Below are 25,029 nucleotides of genomic sequence, written 5' to 3'. Positions count from 1 at the left end.
GCTTTCCCCCAAATCTCCTGTGTTAATGCAAGACTCTTCAGAGGTGAAATGACGTGGATTGTGAGAGGTTTAAAAACTAATTAGTCCACCCTAATTTAAATGGACTGACTGGGTGGTAACTGTAGGCAGATAGGGTGTGGCTAGAAGAGTTGGGGCACTGGGGCTGTGCCCTGGAAGAGTTCATCTTCCCTGTAGTCCCTCCCCCTCTCCATCTCTGCTTTCTGGTCACCACGTCCCGAGCTACTTTCCTCCACTATGCTCTTTGACCATGATGCTCTACCTCACCTTGGGCTGAGCACAATGGAGTAGGCTGACCCATAGACTCTGAAATCACAGGCCAAAATAAACTTTTCCTCCTCTAAGTTGTTCTTGTCAGGTATTTTTGTCACAGCAACAAAAAACTGACTAACATACCATCCTAAGTTGAAAATATTGTAAGGCAAAAATGCATTTAATACACCTAACCTCCCGAATATCACAGCCTAGCTTATTCTACTTTACAAATGTTCAAAACACCTACATTAGCTTATAGTTGGGTAAAATCACACACACACACACACACACACACACACACGAAGCTTACAGTATAATACAGTGTTGAATATCTCATGTAATTTATTGAATTTATTGAATTTCACTATCCTGAAAGTGAAAATCAGCATAGTTGTATGGATATGCTTTCACAACACCATAAAGTCAAAAAATCATTAAATCAAACCATGTTATGTTGGGAATGGTATGTATGTATGTCTGTACTTATGTATGTGTCATCTCTTTCCTATTAGTTTGTTTCTCTGAGTAACTTTGATTAATGCAGTGCCCCATCTTTAGATTATTTTTCATAGAAAGCTTCCTACTTCTCCTTAAATATATTTGAAAGGAGTATCTTGGTAGAATCCAGGCCATAACTTGGACATCCTCATCCTGACTTCCAGTTATTCACCAAGTTCTATCGACTCCACTCCCCACTAGAGACCTGGAATCCATCCACTTGGCTTTATCCCCACTGCCAAGATCCTGGTCCAAAACACTGTGTTCTCTAACTTGATTTCTTCCAACAATTTCTGCCTCTAGTTTTCCTCCCCTCCAATCCAACCTCTGCAGTGCCACCAGAATTATCTTCATGAACCAAAGTTCTAGACTGACACTTCCCTGCTCAGCATTAAGGATTTTTACTAATTTATTTATTTATTTTGAGAAAGGATTTTTTTAAATGTTATGCTTCTTGGATGTCTGCTCTACTACTTCCCACCTGGATTGATATGTCCCACCCATCATGGTTTCCTTTTGTTTCCTAGAATGTGCCCAGCTCTTCCTCACCAGGGCCTTGATATATCCTATGGCCTTTGCCTGAGATACTCAGTCATCTGCCCTTTTGTTGACAACTCTCATCCATCTTTTAGACCTCTGTTGATATATTGCTTAAATTTTTCGGTGGTCCCTTAATTAGAGGTATCTCTAATTTAGAAAGTCACATCCTCCTGTGCTTGCCTTTCATGCTATTTCTAATAACATATTTATAGATATGATTATCAGTTCAGTGTTTGTCTCTTGCCTTAAATTCATCATTCCCTGATGACAGGTGCTATGTATATTTTGACTGCCAGAGATAAAGTCATAAAATCATTCTGATTTCTTTTCTTTTCTTTTTTTTTTTTTTAGTTGTAGATGGGCACAATACCTTTATTTTATTTATTTACTTTTATGTGGTGCTGAGGATTGAACATACATGCTCTACTGCTGAGCTACAGTCCCAGACACATTATGATTTCTTTTGACCCTGGGGAAAAGTTGTGCCTACTTCCTAGAGAAGGAGAAAAGAGAATACCATCTCACAGCTGGGAAGCTTTCTTTAAGTTTAGAGGGTGATTCAAAGTAATGACCACCAAAGTGCTACCCTAAATGTGACTGACAGTAGATTGTTCTGCCACTTTGAATTACAAGGCCATTTGTCTTGACAAGCGCAAAAGGGAAAATACCAAGCCAGGTGTGGTGGTGCACACCTATAATCTCAGCAATTTGGGTTGCTGAGGCAGGGAGATTGCAAGTCTGAGGCCAGCCTCAACAACTAAGAGAGGCCCTAAGCAACTTAGTGAGAACCTGTCTCAAAATAAAAATAAAAAGGGCTGGAGATTTGGCTCAGTCATTAAGCACCCTTGGGTTCAATTCCTGGTACCAAAAAAAAAGGTCGGGGGATGCTCTAGTGTAATGCTGAAAAACTTAACTGTTCTTAGTATAATTAAATGTTTTTCCATTTTTGCTAATACTTTCAATGGCTGAAACTCTGCAGAAGGGTTTGATATAACTTTTATGTCACGTTCCCAAGCATCAAACACTTGTGCCAAGTAAACCTCTTTAATTAAAATAAGGCAATAAGAAATACAATTATAAGTGCCATGGGATACGTACCTTATAAGGAAGAAAACTGAAAAAAATACCGTATGTGTGTGTTTTCTCAAAAACAAAGCAAACCAAGGCAATGATTTTAAAGTCCCGAATGGCCTAGAGAATTCATTTTCTCTGTGGAGGGAGCTTAGGCGTGACAGAGCAGAGGGGATATACAAGAATGACTGACTGCCTACTGCAAAAGCCTGGCAAATTCTTGGCCTATTGGTCCACAGCCAGTGTTTGTCTTCATAAATGAATTCCACATCTTTATTAAGTTAAGTAGTTCTCTCTTATTATTTGAAACATACTTTAAATATTTGGTTTTATGACGTCCTCGAAATTGATACAATTCCCTCCAGATCAAGGAAGTTGGAAAAAATCAATTAGCTATTTTTTAAAAACATTTGGAGCGATTATACAAAAATTACGCTTCAATTTGTTCATTATGATGAATATCATTTGACGTCATATGTGACCAACAGATGGCCACAATTAAAGTTGTCCTTCTGATTAGTTGATTTTTTTTCATAGAAAATCCCTAAATGATTATTAAATAAACCTCTAGTGTGAGTTGATCTGTAGAAGTATATATAGTAAGAATGAAAGATTTTAAATTAGAATCAACTTTTGATAATAAAAACTGCTGTCTGCAAAAAAAACCCAAAACATATCAAAAGCTCAGAGGTGGCTCCTAGTCAGGCCCTCCACAGAAGCAAGTCACGGGGTGTCATCCAGAGAATGGATCTTATTAAGATGAATTTTATCTGACATAGATGGAATTTCAAAGTTGGCCTTTTTACAGATGAGCTAATTGGCTTTATCCAAAATAGAAGGAATTCTTGGGGCCATTTAAATCATTAGAATTGCTGGTTCAGAAGGCAGGGTAGGCTAAGGAAATGAAGCCCAGCCCTAGCAGAAACTAGACTTGTCTTCCACACTCTTCACAGCCCAGTTCTCAAAACCTTCTAATGGGTTTCACTGTTTTCTTTCTCGTGCTTATCATAATCAGCCAACCACACATTTGCATCCCTAATGGACCCTTTTCAAAAGTGTGTTGACATTTCAGTAGGTTTTGAATAGCTCTTAATGCTTCTCTCCATTTGGGTAGGTGCCCACAGATCTCCATATATGGATCTCAACCTATAGACTGGCTGCTTTACTCACAGAGCTATTTGTTTTTAATCCCTGGGAACCTATCTTAATTACACTCTTAAAAAAAGTGAAAACTCAGAAGTCAGATGACTCAGAAAATGAGCATCTAGTTGGATATCCACATACAGGGCCACATCTTAACTCTGTGAAACTTGGGCCAGAGTCAAAAGTATCATCTCTGTGGTAAATTCACTTTTTTTAAGCTACTATTTTCATCAAAAGGAAATAGATATAAATAAGACCATCCAGATAAACATAGGTTAGGGGAGAAAGCTGAGACTAACAAGGATCTCATCATTTGAGCACAAACTTTCCAGCATTTTTCTCCTTACATTTTCTACAAAGACTAAGAACCCAGAGCGCCCTTCCTCTCCCCACTGTGGCTTCAATTAAAAAAAAAAAAAATGTAACCAACAGACACACATAAAAAAAATATTTTTAAGTTGTTTTTTTAAACACATTTACTTAGCTTCTGCTAAGGGATGAATAAAAGATCATCCCTTCCCTGAAGAAATTCAGGGTGTAATGGGAGACACCCCCCCACTCTCCCACCCCGCCCCAAAGTGATATCTAATAACCTAGGAGGCTCCAGGGCACAGGCCCCAGCAGAAGACACAGTACTAGCTCCAGGAAAGAAGAGACTTCATCCTGAGCCAAGTGCGCATGCGCCTGTGCGAGCATGCATGTGCTTTGGGGGTCGGGGAGGGTGTTGATGGTAGAAGCTCCAAGCACAGTTATCTGTGCAAGGCAGGGTCATGACTGTATGTCAGCAAAGGCGGAGAAACTGTGAAATAACTACAATCCTTCACAGTTTGATTGTGAGATGAAAACACTCTCTCTGGATGATACACAGCCCCATCTAGAAATATAAACCACATGGCTGATGTGCATCCCATTCAGGTGGATCCCCTTTCCTATGCCAGATTGGGAACTACATATATTTAGAATTTTTAAAAAATCCATCTTGCCAGTATTTCAGGTAGGTGGCTGAGTTACAAATTGAGAGAACCGTTCAATAGACTATATGCATGACTTTGATCCTTTCTTAATTAATTCGACAGCAATGGAATAAAAGGAAGAGAGACATTTGGGGAAAGTGAGAGGGAGCACTTGGGCAGGGGACAGCTTTTCTTTGAATCAAAAGAGCCCTTCTTAGCCCTATTGTTCTATACTGAGCTGCTTTCGAAAAGGTAAAAATGGAGCCAGAATTTGGCCCTAATTTTTTCTGATTCTGAAGCCTTTTCCAAGACAGAAAATTGGTATAACTGTTTTTTCCTTTCCAGCATTTCTACTTTCCATTTATTCCTCATTTTGAGCTCCATAAATGTTGATAGGTATAAGATGCTGATAGAGAAGGTAGACGTAGTACATAACAACCACAGTTATGCACTATTTTTACTGGAAGCTTTGAAAGTCCTTTTCTGTGTTAGGGTGACTTTTACTCTCCTGCCTAGGTACTTTTTCAGCAACAAATTAATTTTGGTTCCTGGAGAGCAAGATGCTATGTGACATACTGCCCTGGCAAAATAAAAAATAGATTTTTCCCACAACTTCAAACATAGTGCTAAAATATAAAGATAGTACCCCCCCATCTTTTTTTTTTTTTTTTTTTGGTCTACATTGACTTGAAAACTTTTGATAAAGTACATTGTTGTTCCCTAGTTTCTAAGCCGACATTGGCAGTCACTGAATGCATCCTTTCTTTCAAAGGAAAAGAAAGAAAGGAAGAAAGGAAGGAAGGAAGGAAGCAAGCAAGCAAACCTTGGTCATCCTGGCTTAAACACGAAAATGAAGCAGAGGTACAAAACAAGGTAGTTTCACAGAGCAAATGGTGCAGCCCAACCCCCCCACCCCACCCCGGCTCTCTCCCCTACTTACTGTATGCAGCTTATGCAAAACCCATTCCTTCTGTGCTTCTGCATATGAAAAATTAGGCTGTAAAAGTGTCAGCCTGCTTTTGTCAGGAATAGCTAGTAAAAAATAATTGGAGGCCATTTAATAGATATGATGCACAACATTCATAAGATAATTAGTGCAGGGATCCTTAATATGTTGCTCCTGAGCTGCTTCATGCCAGGAAGAAAGAATGTTGACATGTGGAGAAGTTATAATATGGCCTATTAAATAGAGAGGCTATAACAGAATTCAGCTTCCCAAGACCATTCCCAGCAAATTGAAAATCTCATCCTATGCCCTGCCTCCATGATATCGGGCATCTCTGCACTGCATCTATTTTAACAAAACATCGGGTATTTCCCTCCCATCTGTTTCTATTGGATTCCCCCCCCTTCTCCAAAGGAGCTGGCATTATAATGTTAGACAAACGATTAGAACAACCATGCATAGTTCTAGACACCAATGAATAAAATATATCCAAGACTGCACATCCCTAGAGTGTATTATTCCACTTACAAAGTGGTATGATTGACATTGGGTAGTATGGCAGGGGGGATTCAAGTATTTTTGAGTTGTGGGGTTATTTTCTGGTAATTGCCTGACTTGAAACTTTAGTTTGTCAATCAGGCAGTTCTCTTAGCCCTATAAATGAGGTGCTTTTTTTTTTTTTTTTTTTTTTTTTTTTTTTTTTTTTTTAGAGGGGGGGAAGTGGGTATTAAAGGAGAACTGAGAAAGTGGCTAAGCTCCGCGGGCCCTTTTTCTTGTCATATAATTGTTGTCAAAAAGATTCACTATTATGTCTGGGGATGAGGGAACTCCATGGCATTTCACTTTCAGTAAAAACGTCTCAAATCATTTTTCAAACATTTTGAGGTTTGGCACAAACCTGAAATCCATCTTGCCAAGCACTTTCCCCCCTTAATTTTTAAACCCATGTGTCTTTCAAGGGAAATTTAATCCGTATGTTTCTGATTCATTTACACTTAACTCATCAAAAAAAAAATGGTGTTTTGTAAGAGCTATTTGATGTTCAAGGGAAGGGGTCTTACGGGCTTCTCTCTTTTTATAGGTCTGAAAAGCCTTTCTTTTTGAGAACCAGAAAATCGTATTTTACCAGCTATAAGCCAAATGATTTGAGCTGTGTCTAAAATGAAGAACCTGCTGAATTTAGGAGGGAAGAAAACAGCAGGCACCAAGCCATTGATAAACATCCTCCTGTCTGCCTGCTCATAGCTGGTGGAAGACCTTTCAAACTCACTCCTTCCCGGAGAGGCCTGTCCCCTGAGGACAGGGCCAGCTGTGAAGCTGAAACAGGAAAGAACTACACCCCATGGCAAAAATTCCCTCTGATTCTGGAGATTTGCAATTGAGATTCCCACCTCAGAATCAGTGGAAATAAAACCTGTTGCATCTCATGAGATGAATCTGTTGCCTAGGAAATAAAACAATCATCAAATGCCTGAACTAGGAAAGACAGAAAGAGGTTTCTAGACGGGTAGTATTAGGATTATTTTCCAAGGACCTCTGGGTAGAGGGGGTGGGTAAGTTACTGGAGGAGATATGGACCAGATGGGGCTCTTGTTTCCCATTCTGGACTTCCACACAGCAGAATGTTGGTGTTTATTTGCTTGTTTCTTTTTGTGGTACAGGGGATTGAATCCAGGGGTGCTCTATCACTGTGCTTCAATCCCAGACCTTTTGAAGAATCTTAGGGTCTCGCTAAGTTACCCAGGCTGGCTTCCAACTTGCAATCCTCCTGCCTCAGGCTCCCAAGTCACAGGGATTACAGGTGTGAACCAGTGTGTCTGGTTGCACAGGAGGACCTTAAAGAAAGTAATCTAGGATAAACTTAGTTTGAAAACAAGTGCCTTAATTTTTGTAAGAGGACATGTAGGTCCAGGAAAGGCATCTTAGAGTTGGGAGAGAGGGTATCCCAGGTCTCCTGACCCTGGCCCAATCACTGCAGTGACCTTCCCACTTTATCAGGGTTTTTTAAGTCTGGGTACAATTCATCAGTGGGAAAATTTGCAAGAAATTGGTGAAAACAAGTTAATCTGACATTGCTAGGACTTTAGGAAAATGAATGAGTATAATACAAGGATCAAACAATATGCACAGTAAAGATTAAGAATGCATGTATAGAGTTGTCCTTCAGCATATTGGGGAATGAGTTCCAGGATCCCCGCTGCCATACCAAAATCTGTAGATGTTCATGTTCCTTGCATAAGATGGCATAGTATTTGCACATAGCCTTTGCACAACCAGCTATAAGCCAAATGATTTGAGCTGTGTCTAAAATGAAGAACCTGCTGAATTTAGGAGGGAAGAAAACAGCAGGCACCAAGCCATTGATAAACATCCTCCTGTCTGCCTGCTCATAGCTGGTGGAAGATACTTGAAATCATCTCTAGATTGCTTATAATACCTAATACAACATAAATCATTGTTCCGTTGCATTGTTTAGGGAATAATGGTTAAGAAAAAATGCCCTACAGAATTAATATTTTTGAAGCCTTGTTGACAGAACCCACTGATACAGAGCATTGTGCTGATTGCATACACATCTATAAGCTAACACATGATAATATTGGACTGTAATATTAAATAAGATTCTTGCTGCTGTTACTCATATCAAAACAGTTTCAAAACCACTTTGCCATAGAGAAAACCATATTTTGTTTGCTGGTAATGAAGCCAATGGCACTTTCAGTTTGCCTCATTAGATATCACAGGGCTAGAAAACTCAACATGCCCATTCAATCCTACTGACCACTGTCCTGTTCTACCAGAGGTGGCTTTAGCCAGTTTGGGACAAATAGGTAAAGAACAAATGGGTTGGGGAGGAGGTGGACAACTAGTTGAGAAAAAAAAAATGGTCATGTTTGTCTTACAGTGACTGACAAACAGCAAGCAGGATTTCCCATGTGCATTTTCCAAACACTTAACCATCATTAATTAGTTACAAACATCCTTCCAAGTTCAGGAGGCACAGTAGCTTATCTCCACATTACAGAATTTTGGAGACTCCCAGAAAGCTGAATATTATGGCACCTGGCTAATGGCTGTGGGAAGATGAATTGGGTTAACTGGCCGTGCAGAATCTAGTGATACAGCATTATGAACAGTGATGCTCAGCCAGCAGCCTCTGTACCTGCCAGACTAAGAGCTGCTTCTATGGGAAATGTATACAAGTCATTAAAAGCACAATGAATGACCTTTTGCTCTCTTTTTTTCGGAATCGTAATGAAGTGACAAGTCTTCTGTGGTCACAAAGTGGGAGGGATCTCTTTGGGACTGAACTGTACAAAAATGGAGATGTTTGGGAATTATGGTCTAAAAACTTCAGGTAGGGAGGCAGAGGGAGGAAGTAGCACGATTCAGAACCCAGAAGTCACATCCTGCAGGTGGGTGGGTGCTGGTTCTGGGGTAGCTTCCAAGTTCTGTCCTCATTGAACATACTATGCTCAGTGTAGCCTGGGCTCACCAGGGAGAGGGTGGGAAGAAGAGAATGGTGGGAAGCAAAGAGCCTGAACTCAGGTTGCTTATCCCATGTTATTTGTAGCTCATGACTTTTGCACCAAGGGTCAAGATGCTCCACCCCTCTAATGGGACCCCCTTGTTTTTGACTGGGAGCCAAAACCAAGTTATCTTGTCTGCTTCCCACTCCTCCTTTTCCACACCAGAGGGTGGAATCTACACAGCCAGGGGCCTCCCAGCTTCTGGAAGCCCTGCTAACCTTGGGGCTCTATGGGTCACTCTTCTGTGTCCCTGCACATTTAAGTCTTTCTTTACACACTGCCCAACCCTCCATCGCAAGGAGCCGGGACTCCAAAGAGAACTGAGAAGGATTGGCTTGTGCAAAAAAGATGGAGATCCTGGCACCAGAAGCAGACTGGCCGGGAAGGACAGAAATGTGCTTCCCAGGGCCTCAGAGCTTGATTCTTCCCCTGCTGCCAAGTGGCCTAATGGTATCAGGTGATTCTCTTCACATTTGTAGGTGACCTCGATTTCTGAATCTGTAAAATCGTTGAGTTGGACTGTATGATCTCTAAGGTTCCCACATGATCATTGCATTTATAATGCCAAGATTATTATTCTACTGCTAAGGAAGTTCCCGACGGTGAGAGTGAATCCAAATCAAATGACATTCCTTAGGTCCTGTACACTGACACTTCCTCTTTGTCCTTGGAGGAAGGAAATGGCAAAGAGCAGCCATGCCCTGAGCTAAGGCAAGATCCAAATGCAGAATAATCGTCTGGCTAGAGGGAGGTCACCACATGATCCACATTAGCGTAGATGCTGGTGAGAGCAAAACTAGAGGTGAAAACGCAACTCGAGAGCAATTTACAACTATGTTTACACTAAATGGGTTTATTATAATTGCTATTATTATGATTAATTCCAGAGGAATTAAATGGGATCAGCCCTCAACTGCAAAGTGTTGCTGAGCAGACTGAAGTATTATAATAAATAAGAAGGCCAGGAAGAGGTAGATGCAAAATAAAAATTAATTGATACCATGTAAAAAAGAAACCTACTGTTTAACTAAAAAGGATGAAAGAAAGACTCAGCTATTCCTGGTACTGAAATGAACGAATGTAGATCTCCTTCTTCTCCTCCTTCTTTTTTGTACTGGGGAGCAAACTAGAGCCTCATGCATGCTAAGCAAACACTCAACCACTGAGCTATATCCACAGCCCTAAAGTAGATCTTTTTTTTTTTTTTTGTACCGGAGATTTAACTCAGGGACACTTTACCACTGAGTCACACCCCCAGCCCTTTTTGGTTTTTATTTTGAGACAGGGTCTCATTAAGTTGCCTAGGCTTCACTAAATTGCTGAGGCTCGTCTTGAACTTGTGATCTTTCTGCCTCAGCCTCCTGAGCCACCATGATTACAGGTGTGCACCATCATGCCCAGCCTTAAAGTAGATCTTAAACCTGATCTTCTGACTAATCAAGAGATGGTTACAGCCAGTGGTATGATTTTCTTCTTACATCTCTATCTGCTCATGACCTCACTTGTATTCTGTAACTCAATTTACCTTTCTGGAAGGAAAACTGATAAATGACAGTATTTCTCATCATATTTTTGATGCCTGAACTATATCAGCATCCAGACTTCCGAAAAGCTAGGTAGTTCTATTCTTAAATAACATCTACTTGGGCTGGGGCTGTAGCTCAGAGGCAGAGCGCTTGCCTAGCATGTGTGAAATACTGGGTTCGATCCTTAGCACCACTTAAAAAAGGAACAAATAAAATAAAGGCATGCTGTCCATGTACAACTACAAAAAAACATTTTAAAATAACATTTACTGAGCACTTTTTATGCTAAGTGCATTACGGTAGTTACAGATTCCATTTCATAGGTAAAGTGAAGGAGGCTAAGAAAGTTTCAAACAATTGTCAAAAATCACTTAGCTAGCAAATGGCAAAGCCAGAATTGAAACCTAGGTTTTAATCCAGGCACAGGGCACAAAGGCATTGGGCCATATTGAAAATGAACAATCACACTCTTCCTTTACAGAAGAGCGTGTGTGTGTGTGTGTGTGTGTGTGAGTGGTGTGTAATCATATATTTTGTTATCTTTAACATAGGTGGTATACTTCTTTACTTCTTAAAGACAAAAATAAAAGACATAATAAAATTGGAGTGGACATATAAACAATACCAAGTATTAAGATGCAGAGAACCAAGCTGTAAAAGAAAAGTCTAAGAATCTAGGGTAAGGGAGACCCACCAAAGATGGGCACAAAGAATTCCAAATACTCTCAGATCCTAGTCCTATACAGGCACAGAGTTACTGCCCATTCACTGATCTGTGTGTCCAATACTCCTGTCCCCACCTCCTTCATCAAAAAGAGCTTGTTTTGTAGACTTTACTTTAGCAGTGACATGGGGCCCATGGAGGGCAGAAGGGCAGAGCCAAGTGGACACATGAGTCCCAAAGGCTGCAAGAGGGCCAGCTGGCCTCCCTGCCATTTCAGCTCATGCTGCTCTCAACACGACTTCAATTGTTTAAAGATCTTTTGATTTAAAAAACAAAAATTTCACGGGCTCCTAAAGCGCAGTCGCTCCTGGTAGGCATTCCTTATACGAGACAGCCTCTCGGTCCTGTTTTCCCATTAAGATGAGTGATTGAGTGAGTGCATTAATGGATACCTTGGCGTTGGTCTGGAGCCATGTTATTGCTTTCTCCAGGCTTTGCTTTTTTGGACACATCCAGTTCTATTTCAGACATTCAGATGGAAAAGAAAACATTTATAAGGTGGAATTCAATTTTGAGCATCACATGGAAAGAAAGGAAGACTTCGTTGATAGCTGGATGGATCGTGGTTATTTTATAACTACTGTCCCACTCTCTATAATGATAGCAAACTATTGATTAATTCTTCTTGGGCACAGTGTTGCCTCATCAATCATTAAATAAGCTTTCTAGCTCATGTAGGTACAGGGGAAAAAAAAGATGTATGGCCTTGTTATAAAGTGTTTGTGTACTATGTAGTGGACTCTAGAGTGCTAAATCAAGTCAACTCAGTTTTCAAGGATATAATTTTTTGAAGAACTGCTCTTGTTGTAACCAAAATTCATGAAAGCACCCAATCTTCGAGCCCACATTCCAGCCAAACTGGCAAAGCCTGCATAAAAGTTGTAAACTGAAATCTGGGCCACAGAATTTTCATAAGCCTGGCCCATGTTTGTCATCGCGGCCATTTTCCTTCCTCCTCTTGGCTATTTCCCCATGTCTCTGCTCTCTGACTGCCCGCTCAGGCAGAGACTTGCACACACATCTTTCTGCACTCCAATGCAAAGGGCAGTCCCCTTCGAGGGTCATGAGAACCAAATAAGGAGAGGGCTGGAAGGAAAAGCCAGGATCTCACTTACAGCTGCTGCCATTTCTTGAAATTCAGGTCCAGATTTGCCCACTCTGTGGTCTGTGAGGCCCAGCAGAGGTTAATTCTCAATACTACATGGTGTTAACCTAGTTTTTCTGACCAATGCTTACTATGTAAAGTCTTTTTTTACTTTGAGTCCTGAAAATTGAACTCAGGACCTGGAGCATGCTAAGCACACACTCTCTCTGAGCTACACCTCCAGCCATTTAAGTAAAATCTGAACCCATGTTTATGTTGCACAGCTTGAGACACCCTAGGGCCCAATCCCAGCACAGATTTGCACATCCCACCATGGATGTGCCTCTTGAGCCCCATCGATGTCACATAATTTGCCCAGCTCTGCCACCGTAGCTGTTTCTCACTTGTCACTTTTGAAGTCCCCTTCTCTTCAATCTCTCAAAACACCATTCGTATACCTCCAGAAAAAAATATGTGAGAGGGAGACTGAAAGTTTAAAAGGTAGCCTTGCCCAACTGAAAATAGGCCTCTGTACACATGCTATTGCAAAGACAAACTTATTTTAGAGGACCGGGGGATAGAAACCAGTTCTCATGACTGAATTCACTCACTTCCCTTGAACTTCATTTTCTCCTTCACAAAGTCCAACTGAGCATGAGTGAGACAACAAGAGTCCTTTCTCGAAATCCATTTTCCATTATGGACCCTCAACCCAACCACCTAGGCCATGGGGAATCTGGCAGGTTTGATCAAGTCCTAGACTTCAACTCACTTTAACTAAAATCATCCTTTTATGCCTCTGTTTCTAGCAACTGATGTGATCTCAGACCTCCTTGACTTCCAGAATTAAAAAGAAAGTGACATGAGATGGGAATAGCGGCACACACCTGTAATCCCAGCAACCCAGGAGGTTGAGGCAGGAGGATCAGACATTTGAGGTCAGCCTGGGCAACTTAGTGAGAACTTGTTTCAAAATTGAAAGGGATGGGACGTAGCTAGGTGGTAGAGTGCTCTTGTATGCCCTCCCCAGGATCACAAAAGAAGAAAGAAGGAGGAGGAGGAAGAGGAAAAGAAAAAAAAGAAGAAGAACATCACAGAAGAGAGGCTGGGGAAAGAAGAGGTATGAGTGATGTCCACAATAAGATGGCAGTAAAAGTCTGGGGAGGCTGCACCTGCAGCTGGGGTTGATGCCAGGAGGGTCCCATACTGCCTTAAAAGACACCTTCACCTGTCACCAAAGCTCCACATGTTCTGGGTTATCCTTATTTTATATAGAGAAAATAGAGCCAATGACATAGAGAGGTTCTGGTCACAAAGTCAAAGTCTCACAGATAGAAAGTAGAAGAATGATTTGAGCTGGACACAGTGGCACACTCCAATAATCCCGGAAGCTAAGGAGGCTAAGGCAGGAGGATTGCAAGTTCAAAGCCAGCTTCAGCATTTTAGTAAAGCCCTCAGCAACTCAGTGAGACTCTGTCTCCAAATAAAATATAACAAAGAGCTGGGGATATGGCTCAGTGGTTAAGTACCCTTGGGTTCAATCCACAGAACAACAACAACAACAGAATCTGGAAGTCAAGGAGGTCTGAGATGACATCAAGTGCTAGAACAGAGGCATAAAAGGATCTTGCTCTTTTCAGGAGACCAACCTGTACTTCTTTAACCAGTATCCACTGATGTGTTCAACAACGAAAAAAATGGGAAGGCAAAGAGAAAGAACCCTGAGCTTGGCACTAACTTATGGCCACACTTAGCCATGGACAGACATCACTATGCTCCGTGCCCCTTTTGTTATGTCACCAAAACTCCTCCTCCTCCTTCATCTAACACTGAAGCATGGCTCCATAGACCCTGTGGAAGGCAAAGCCACAACTGAAGCCACACCTGCAGGAAATGGGAAACATGAACAATGTCATCAGGATTCCCCAACTGGCTATCTGAGGACTCATAGACAGGCACAGCTCTCAGCCCTCTCTTTACCAAATCATGGTGGTGGGGGAACGTGTATCCATGATGGCAAGTGAGACCTAGTATGATGGCAAGTCCGACCCTCCATTTTCATATCAGTGAAAACAATGTACACAGAGAAGAGTTCAAGATCTGAACTGGGACAAGTTGAATCAGATTGATGGATTGTATCAATGCCCATATCCTGGTTGTGGAATTGTACTAAAGTTTTGCAAGATGTTACCTTTGGGGGTAACTGGGTAAAGGGTATGTGTGATCTCTCTGAATTCTTTCTTTTTTTTTTTTTTCTTTCTTTCTTTCTGTACTGGGGATCGGACCCAGGGCACTTTACCCCTAAGCTACATCCCTTGCCTTTTTTATCTTTTGAGACACTTTTTTATCTTTTGAGCATCACTTAGTTGCTGAGGCTGGTCTCGAACTTGCGGTCCTCCTGCCTCAACCTCTTGAGTCTCTGGGAGTTCAGGCGTGTACTACCACACCTGGCTCTGAATTCTTACAACTGTACGTGAATCTACAATTATCTGAATAAATTTTTCAATTAAAAAACAACAGCAATCAAAGCAAAAACCCCCAAAACAAATAAGGCAGTCACCAAATAGTGAAATTAATGGCTTTTACCCTTCTGGGTTATCATGAGTAAGGGTGATGAACCAAGACAACAGAAGTGCCACCTAGTGTCACAGGTGACACAGAGAGGACACAGGAGAGGTGAGTACTCCTCGCCTTGTCTCTCAGTCAGTCACGAGCAAGGCATTTCTGATCATGGGTGAACAACTCACAGCCAAGTCAACATAAATTGTAATGCTCTAAAAAAAGCAATCATGCCCTCTTTATTCCTGAAGAGTCCCAAGCATACAATTGGCACTTGCCAAACTATGCACAATGACTAATAACCTTCACCATGGATTTCATTTCAGCTCGAGTAATTTCTCTCCACAGATCAGCGTAGTAATAGTCCTTTCCTACGCACAATTAATTACAATGAGGCTACTATCCCAGATACAAAAATAAAGACTTTATTAAAAGACTACTACTTTGGAATTTGACCAAGGAATAGAAATAGTGTCTAAAAAAAATTTGTCTTTCTGGGGCTGGGGCTATAGCTCAGTGGTTGAGCACCTGCCTCACATGTGTGAGGCACTGGGTCCAATCCTCAGCACCACATAAAAATGGATAAATAAAGAAACTGTGTCCATCTGCAACTAGAAAAAAAATTCTAAAAGAAATTTGTTTTTCTAACAAGTTCATAAGTTTCGCCTTTCATGATCTCTAAAAGTTTTAAACCTTAAATCTTATTTAAGAAATCAATATCCGTCCCTCAGGGGCCAGGGATGTAGCTCAGTGGTAGAGCATGTGACTAGCATGTCGGATACCTTGGGTTTAATTCATAACATCACAAAACAAAACCACAGCAAAAACCAAAACTTGATCTTATGTTGGAATTATAGAAACATATCAGATCATGATGTATTCTTTTGGAGGAATAATTTTGCCCCTTAACCCTGCCCTGCACTGTCTGAGCAACTGAAGCACAACAGCATCTGTGTTCTTAGCACTATTTTGTGAACCTAAAGAACATGCAGGACCTTTTGGGAAATTTACCAGGCAGGTAAATTTCCTGTCTCTTCCACCACTCTTTTTTTAACAGACTAACCTAGGCACGTATGTCTCATTGAGGTCTTCTCACAGGTAACACTTAAAAAGTAAGAATTTCACTACATAAGAAATCTGCATTCCAGAAAGCAAAAGCAAAGGAGGAGAGAGAAGTCTCTCCACACCCTTCCCCGTTCATTTCTTCTCGGGCACTAATTCATCTTGAATTTAAAATGTATCTTTCTCTGAAACGTATGCCAAGTACCTTTCAGCATTACCCAAAACAAAAACAAACAGATAAACAAAATTCAAAAACCAACAACATAGAAAACAGACCCAGAACTTTCCAGAAAGAAGTGAGTTGAAAGATCACCTAAGGTCAATTTGGGAGGGAAGGGCTTATTGTCCATCTCTTCAAGTCCTTCACTGTAAGACAGCACCCCCCCCACCCATGTTTAAGTGATGTCCTCAAGGTCAAGCTCAGGGTTAGCCTCTCATCTTCTACCTGATCAAGCTGTTTCCTCCAAAAATTACTTCTACCCCCCCATTCCTCTGCCCAAAAATGGATCAAGGGGATAAGACCTATAAATGATCAATCACATCTATAACATGCATGAAAACAAATCATGAAAGTGCCCCACACCTTAGTATACACCCAGCTGAAGATGGTCAAGACTAAGAAGGCCACGAGAAGTTCAGGAGAACCCAGAGTCCAGTAGTGGGTGTTAGGCTTACTGCCTTCTAGAGACTACCTGTTTGTAACTAATGATGCTGGATTTTTTTTTCAAAACGCACTCAGCCTGGGCAATGCTAGATCTATTTTATGAAATAGAGATGTGGGAATAATTTTCAAAACATAAAAATCTCTCTCTCACTGTGAGATCCTTAAAGCATCAGGAACAGTATCATTGACCCCTCTTCATGCATTAACAGTTTATTCCTTACTCTCAAACATTAACTAGCTGTTCCTGAAACAAATCAATCAAGAAGTTTTTATCATCCTTCCCGGTACCCCCACATATTATCTTCATATTAACTCAGGAATCTGAGTCGGTCAAGACAGCCCTGGATTAAGTTCACTGTCAAGTGGAACAACCGAAAGTTAAAATTCTCAAGCGAATGCGCAATCACTGTTCACCTTAGCTGAAATAATAGGTGAGGGTTTATAACGACTTTTAAGGATCATCATATATTACTTTAAAAATCCACACAGTCATTTCTTAATGATAAATGGAATAACATTTTCACATGCAGTACAACCCACCAAATAGTTTTCTGGTCACTTATAATTCACCAGTTACACTCAAAAAGTTCCCCATACCCACACACCATCACTTTGACCCTTCCCTTCACGAAAAGACAACCGTTTTTGAGCCATTTAAATGGGAGAGAGGGAGAGGGAGAGAGAGAGAGGGAGAGGGAGAAAAAGTGTGTGTGTGTGAGAGAGAGAGAGAGAGAGAGAAAGGAATATAGCCTGGTGGAAAATAATACACAGCTGTGATAATATCATGTTTTTTAAAATACCATAATATAGTTTTAATAATAAAAGATAAAAAAGGGGCGTCTGTGAATAATTAGAGATTGCAGTCTGAAGCCAGTTACAGTCACTGCAATTGATAATAAACTGAAAACCCCTTGAGAGCAGGTAAATGCTTTGCAACCCTGACCCCCTGGCTCTCACGTTACTTAACTACCCTGCGGTTCTTGCATTACATCACCATTGGAGCGATTGGTCCCTGCGTTTTAACTCTCTCCCTGTCTCCTCTGATTAGGAGCGACACCGCAGCAAAGAAACTTCCACCGAGTTTGCTCTTTCTCGCTTCCCTTTTTATTTGTGGCCTTTTTGCTCCTGTGGCTTTGGTTTGCTTGTCTTTCTTTTTTTTTTTTTTTTTTTTTTTTTGTGCCCAGCCTGGTCTCTGCTCAACTCATTCAGGTCTCTGTACTAGAGCAACAACAACAAAAAACTCTGATCAAAGTGAAAAGAAATGCCTCTTCGGGGCAAGAAGAGGAGCGGAGGGGCTGGGGGAAAGAGGAGAAGTAAGAGGAGGGGGAACAAAGACGGGCAGAAATTCGAACGGGCTGGGGGGGGGAGAAAAAGAAGAGGAGGAGGAGGAGGATGAAGTCTCATGAACAGAAAGCAGTAGGGGCAAAAAAAATTCTCTAAAATCAAGAAAAAGAAAATAAAATTAAAAACAAACCTCATGGACATCACTGAGGCTGAATTCCCTCCTGAGGTGCAGAACATGAGCGCTCTGGAATGAGTGTGTGTAGAATTTGAGCCAAAGCTTAACTAGCTTGAGTGAGTCATATCCTTCCCATTTGATTCCAGGCCAAGTGATGATGTAATGCTCTGGCCCTTCTTTAGCGCCTAGCTCTGGCTCTCTCCCTCCAGCTCGCTCGCTCTCTTTCTCCTGGGCTCGCCCTCCTCCCCCTTCTCCTTTTTAGCTCAGTGCTGGTGAAGTCACCATTTAAATCTGGCAGAACTGAAGCAAAAACTTCAATGTAACCAAAACAGCCCCAGGCCGAGTTCCAGGCTCAGGGAGCCTTCTCGGTGCAATTGCCCTTAGAAACGGGTAAACAGAGGAGGAAACAGTGCCGCCTCGGGATGGTCTGACTGCTGCCATCAGAGAGCTCAGGGAGGGACCCTGGGGTGTGCAGCCAGGGGTCCCATGGTCCTGATAAAATAATAATAATAATAATAATGAAAAGTTAATTTTTTTAAGTGCCCCTGCTTTTGCAAAAGGGGAAATAACAAGGAAGAAGCATGTAGGGATGGAGAAGCAGGGAGGGAGCGCAGGTTGGAAGAACCTAGAATGAAAAGACCAGGTGACAAGGTTTCCATGGCCAGGGCCCTTTTTTTTTCCTGGATCCGGATGGGATTTTCTGTTGCCGAATGCCAACCATCTCCCCTCCAGAGACTCCTTTGCATCTGACCTCCCTGTCAGCATAGGGCAAAACCACTTCTGCTCCAAACACGTGCCTGTGTCTGGAGCCATCAAGGACTGTGAAAATCACAGCCATTTCTGCACTGGCCTATGCTGGCTGCCCTCTGATGGGTTAAAGCAAAAGGACCCTAGCTACAAAATACCTCCCTGCCTTTTTGAGACCAGTGGGCTGCTATCAGGTGAACTGTCCAAGCAGGGGATCCAAACAAGTCCCTCTTCCAAATGAGACAGGCCATCCTTTTTCTTGCTGCAGGAGTGCGCGGGGGCGGGTGGGGCTGTCCGTGAGTCTAGAGAGGGTACAGGGAGAACAAATAGTATGTGTGTCTCTTTTTTAATTACAGAGGTTGGAAAACCAGCCTGGGGAGGCAGAGGGGAGTCAAACCTTATCCTTCACAAATGTCAGTGAAGCCCGTTTAATTGCTTCACACTTCCTAGACCTGGTTGGGACACTTAGCGGCTTTGTTAGCAAGGCTTTTTAACCCATCTCCACTCAGCTTTCTATTTCCCCTTGCCCTTCATGCCTCTTTCAAAAAGAAAAAAAAAAAAAAAAACTTTGAAAAAGGGAAATTCACGAGAATTTCTTTCTTTTCTTTTTTTTTTTAAACCACAAAAGCAGAAGAAAGGCATTAAGCTGCAATTTTTTTTTCTCCCCCTCAAACATGATCACAGCTTTTCTACAATCTGTTGCCCCTAATCGCTTTTGTGGTCAGGGAATCAGGTAAGTGATACAAAGGTTTGCCTCTATGCACATTGCAGAGGAGAGTGGATCTTGCCTTCCCAACTCTGGTTTTGGAGAAATCCCGGCTTATTAAACCTATCTGCTGTTGGGGCTCAGGGTTGTTCCTGTGAATCCCTTGGAATTTAAATCAGCTTCCGGGACCATCTCTGTACTCAGGATGAAGGGTTAAAAAGCAAGATTTGTCCAACCCTCTGCATGACCCCTGGGGGCTGTGGCGGGAAGAGCTTTCTCCTGCAGACTGCCCTCTGGCATGACATCCTCAATTGATGCTGATGCCACAGTGGCTCCCAGTGACACCTTTATCAAGGCAGGCAGCTCTGAATTAGAGGTGATCAGCCATAATTACAGCTGGCGCCACTGAAGCCTGTGGCCTGACAGCAGCGAATGTGGTTGTTATAAAGTTTGGTCCACCATGTCAGTGGCCTGTATAACTCATTTACGTCTGACTCGCCAAGCAGCCATTGATTTTTCTTCTGCTGCAGGGAATAAATAAAACAAAATTTTCAATAGCTTCTACAAGCCTTTACACTTCAAGGCAGGTTGACAAGATTTTACATAAACGACTTTCTGGTTTTAAAAAAGCTATGAACCATGTTGGGTGGCAATGAGGACTTTTATTCTCCCTGTTTCACTCCCCCACCCCACCACAATTTCCTCCCTTCACCTTAGTTTTCATATTTTTAAATGTTTCTTTATGTTATTATTATAGATATACCAAAATGGATATGTGTAGAAGTTTCCAGATTTCTATCTTCCTTCGAACTCAATGGGGAAAATGCTCCCTCTAAGACTTTTCTTATACAATATCACAAGGACTGGGTGAAGTAGCCAGATAAAAGACCCCTGAGGTTTTTTAGGTGAGGTGGATCCTGTGCAAAAGGGATCTGGTGCTAGAGTAAAGATGATACAGAGGCAGCTGTCCTGGGCCTTCCCTGGAAAGCAGCAAGGATGGTAGCTTTGGCTGAAGCCAGGCACAGCCCTCTGATGAGGCCCATGAACATCAGGGTCATGAGGAGGAAGGGACCTAGAGCTGCACGGGGGACCCACATGCCGCTGAGCAGTGGGTCTGGTGTTCTGGAGCCCAGACTCCAAGGACCAGGAGATGCCTGACTGTATCTGAGGAGAATGATGCCATTAAGCCACCAAGTCCTCAAGAAATGCGACTGACACTGTGGACTGATGACAGCGCATTGACAGACTGGTAAAACTTCAGCAGAGTGCTGGCCAGAATTGAAATCGACTTCAGAGTTGAAAGGGGTCTGAACGGCTCCATTTTCACTTCATGGAACTGTTGGTTGGAAAGTCAGATCCCCTCCTGCCAAATTCCAAATCAAGCATTATCACTGGCTGTTAGGTGTCTCCTCACTTGAAAAGAAACCCTGCTTTCCCCATTTTCCTTCCTGTGAGCAGCTAATGATAGGGAATATCCTGTTCCCCAAAGGAAATTCCCCTCCGACTCAAGCGCTTCCTTTTTTGCCCATATGGCCCTCGGGTGGTCTTGTCCACCCTCCTCCTCCTCCCCACCCTTCCTCATGCAAGCTGCTCCCCTGAAGAAGGGGTGCTTTGCAGAGAGGAGTCCCTAAGATGCTAGATCCTAGTGGGAGCTTTTGGAGAAGGAGCCCCTGGCCACAGGCTGGGCCTCCGGATTAGCTGGCTGGCTCAGGAATGCTTACAACACCCTCCTCTGCAGAGCTGTCATCCTTGGGGAGAGGGTGGCGGGTACCGCGCAGCTGTTCCATGTAACTCACTCATGGACTCCCAGCTCCCGATGACACGTTCGGCTCCAAAGAGGTGGAAACCTCTGAGATCTGAGCTCGGAGTTCAAAATGCTTTTGGACTCTCTCCAAAACAACACGACAGAAAAGGCACAACTGCAATTGCAGAGACTGAAAAGCGCAAGAGCAGATAAAAGTAAACTCCATGTGCCGGGGGTGAATTTCTGAACACCTTAGGGACACAGCCAACAGAGGACACAATAACGACCCTTCCTAGGGAGGGCTGGGGTTTTTGTTTTTTTGGATTTTTTATTTTTAGCTTTGCATTTATTTTCCTCAAGGAAAGGCATATCATCTTTTCTCTGACAGTGTTTTTAAAATTTAACCCATGATTCCTACAGTCCCAGGGGAGTTTGAGGGGCCAGATAATTTCAGAGTTAAATAAGCTATAATGACTATCACATGTACCCAGCCATAAACCTAGTATTAAAAATTATTCAGAAAAAAAAAGTGGCATCTCTTCCTTTTTTAATTTACAATAAGCATCCAGGTGGTTTGCGAAGGCCTCCTTTGCAAATTGCTTCCAGCGAACCTTCCGGTCACAGACCACTGCACACCCACATGGTGTCATTCAACATTCCCTTCGACTTGGGTGTCCCATGTTTTCACAGTGGACAGGGGCTGAGGGGCTGTCTGCAGCATGCATCCTAGGCCCTGTGCAAGCAGGATTAGCTGGCTTAGATCACTGGGCCTGCAAAAGCCAGCTCCAGGCATGTCCAGGGAGAGAGTAAGAGAGGCATCTGTCCTTGGTTATTCTTCTCTTATACTTACTGCATATCCAACAGCCCAACCTTGCACCAAGTACCCTCAGGCAACTTGCTGGCCTTTCCTGTGTCAAAAGGTATTTGTAATGCACCAGAGAGGCAAGACTGAATGGGTCTCAGACAAGGAAAGAATCTCTAATGATGGAAGCATCCAGGAGAGCCTCAGGAATAGGTATTGGAAGGTCATGACAGCCTTTTGATTAGCTCTCAAATATCATCACTGATTCTGCCTACTCATAGCTGCTTTGTTTTCTTCTGATTTCTATTCTATCCTTACAATGTGTATGTCATTGTATCTATCACAGCATCTGAAAGGTCCTGATACTTGCTGAACATCCGTCAAATAAACAAAGAGAAATGAATGAATGAATATACTCTTCAGTCCAGGTATTATCCTTTTCACGATCTTCTCGCTGGACCCCCAGGCTGGGTAGAAGTGCCCATTTTGGGCATCCTGGACCAGATTGAGTGCCAGCAACAAGCCAGTTATAGAAAGCACCAATTCTAGTGCTTGTCTTCCCTGCAGCCATGACTTCTTTGGGGCTGAAACTAGGCTTATTCATCTTCAGAACCTCAAACTGAGCAAGCACCTGGCTCACACGCAGTAGGTCCTCAAGAAATGTGACTGACACTGGACTGATGACAGCAAGGCTCCTCAGCCTCTTCTGGAGATTGTTCCTCCTGGAAGTTCTTGTTCCCTTTTGCATTCCTGCTCACACTTTCCATTTCTTAAGATCTGGAATCTAGAAGACTTAGAATCTAAAACTCCAGAACTCTGAGCTACTGAGTGGCCTTTTCCACCGCTGCACTGTCCCTTTTCCTCTCAGAGGCTTTAATTACTTCTTACTCCCATTTTCCTGTATCTACATGGTAAGGATGCCAGAAGGAGCTCCCCAAGGTTTGCCTCAGAGCAGCTGACACTAAACTACTGTCACCAGTGTCTTCCATGAAGCATCCAGGGGAACTGAAACTTGAGGTGAGAGGGACAGGAGAGGGTGCTACTCACATGGTTACTGAGGCATCCTAAGGAAAGGGAGACTACCCCCAGGACCTTCTCATGCCTGAACAAATGGAGGTGTGGGTCCTATTCAGAGTCCCTATGATTCAGGGTTGGGACTTCAGGAAAAACTAAAAAATAAAAAAAAATAAAAAAAAAACTTTTGCAGGCAGCATGTTATGCAGGGTCAAAGCCTGCTGATGCTGTCACTGCACTGAATTCATGTTTAAGTGTTGAGCAGAGCCAAGGCAGGGCATAGGAGTTGATCAGGACTGGCTCAGAGCACTCCTGCCTGGGAGAGGTGGGCAGCTGATGAAGCAAGAAGAAGGTCTCTAAGGCAGGCTTGGTGGGGCACCTGGTTAAGGGAAGTAATCTAACAAATGCCCACTTCCCACTTGGACCAAATACAGTGACTGTGTCAGTCTGGGTGACAGCAAGGAAGGTACCGACCATGCACCGCTAAGCAAGCACTCACTCTGCAGCAGGGTGGCCACTGTCCAGCCCTGAGAGTGGAGGAGTGAGCTTCCCCTTGACTGTCGGGCTGTAGGGGCCTCATTGGCAATTCCTTGTCCAGGTCCTGGTTGGTGAGGACTCATTTGCTCCAGGTATGCAGGAGCTCTGGTGGGCTCCATAACGTCATAGTAGGTTCCACTCTGAGCCCGTTGAGGGAAGAAGCCATGCCCTTCAGATCTGGAGTTCTTGGAAACGTTATCTTTCATCAACCTTTCTTTGTTCTCAATTGCATATCTTTTAGATTTCCATTCTATTTTTTCCCACTGTATTTGTTGTTTGTGAAGAACATCAAAATTATGGCCTTTTCTGTCCTGACTGTGAGGACATATGAAAAATGGCATCTTTTCTTTGTTTCATAAGATAAACATATGATATGATCCTTAGTTATTATGAGCTGAGGTTTGAATGAAAGTTGTCTGATGTGAAATCAGGGATGTGATCACAAAACCTCACCTCACTATTTGGTACCAATGTACTACTAGCTCCTTTGATGATCCAGGCATAACTCATGACCTGGTTAAACTGTGTGTCCAGAAGCAACCAATGAAATAGGCAGGGTAGGCAGGATGGGAATATATAGAGGGGATCCACTAAACATCATGATTGTGATCAGAGATTTTCCAAGAGACGAGGTTGAAATAGAGGCAGAGAGGAATGGAAGCTTTTATGGAATAACATCCAATAGTAAAAATGCAGGGATGTGGGTGTAGCTCAGTGGTAGAGCTCTTGTTTAGCAAGCACAAGGCCTGGGTTCAATCCCCAGCACTGGAGGGAAATATGTGAGAAATGTAGAGGGTTGCTTAGCTCAGGCAAGAAGCTGACCTCACCTGGCTTGGCCACCTCCCTTCCACTCCTGAAAATCTCACCGAGGCCACACTCTGAACCAGCTCTGCAAACTTAATGCCTGAAGTTCTCCAAGTACCCTACACTGCTGTATCTGAAGCTCCCCTTTTCTTGATGAATCTCTCCCTTTTATGTGGACGCAAATGTGTGGCTTTCAGAACCTGTCATTTGCTAAACACTTTTTTCTTTTTCTGGAAAAGCAGTCCATGAGGACTTTCAAAATCAGTGGAAAAATGTTACCCCTTTGCACATTATCAATTCAAAGCACTTGGGTGTCTTCTTTCTGAAAAATCTCTCCCAGTTCCCCCAAATATTTTGCAATTGCACATAAAGGCTTTCCCAGAAAGATTATCGTGGTCACTTGGTAGCAGTAAAGGATTGGTTCCAGGACCCCTGTGGATACCAAACTCCAAGGATGCTCAAGTAAGTCCTTTTTATAAAATGGCAGAGTATTTGCATATAACCCACGTAATCCTGTTGTACACTGTATGACTGATCTGAATGATAGTCCTTCAAATAAACTCTGCTCCCTGTTTTCATTGTTGGGTATTTTTTTTTTACATGGAAAAAAATCTACAAACGTAAGAATGAGTTTGAAGAGGGT

General features: G+C 42.5%; 1 protein-coding gene across 4 annotated transcripts in view; it reads right to left on the bottom strand.

The window, feature by feature from the left end:
• Nucleotides 1-25,029, bottom strand: part of Creb5 (cAMP responsive element binding protein 5) — a 398,582-nt gene that overhangs the window by 119,095 nt on the left and 254,458 nt on the right. Inside the window, exon 1 of one of the 4 annotated variants that reach the window (XM_026407470.2) lies at nucleotides 18,048-18,101. The exons of the other annotated variants lie outside the window; for them this stretch is intronic. Coding sequence (XP_026263255.1) covers nucleotides 18,048-18,094 — 47 coding nt within the window. The 5' untranslated portion in view covers nucleotides 18,095-18,101. Of the gene's footprint in view, nucleotides 1-18,047; nucleotides 18,102-25,029 lie in introns of those variants that run through there. 4 annotated transcript variants of the gene reach the window in all.

This window comes from Urocitellus parryii, chromosome 3 (assembly GCF_045843805.1).
Source record: "Urocitellus parryii isolate mUroPar1 chromosome 3, mUroPar1.hap1, whole genome shotgun sequence".
Lineage (NCBI taxonomy): Eukaryota > Metazoa > Chordata > Mammalia > Rodentia > Sciuridae > Urocitellus > Urocitellus parryii.
Note: the sequence above shows the minus strand (reverse complement) of the source record. Positions and strands in the feature narration are given on the sequence as shown.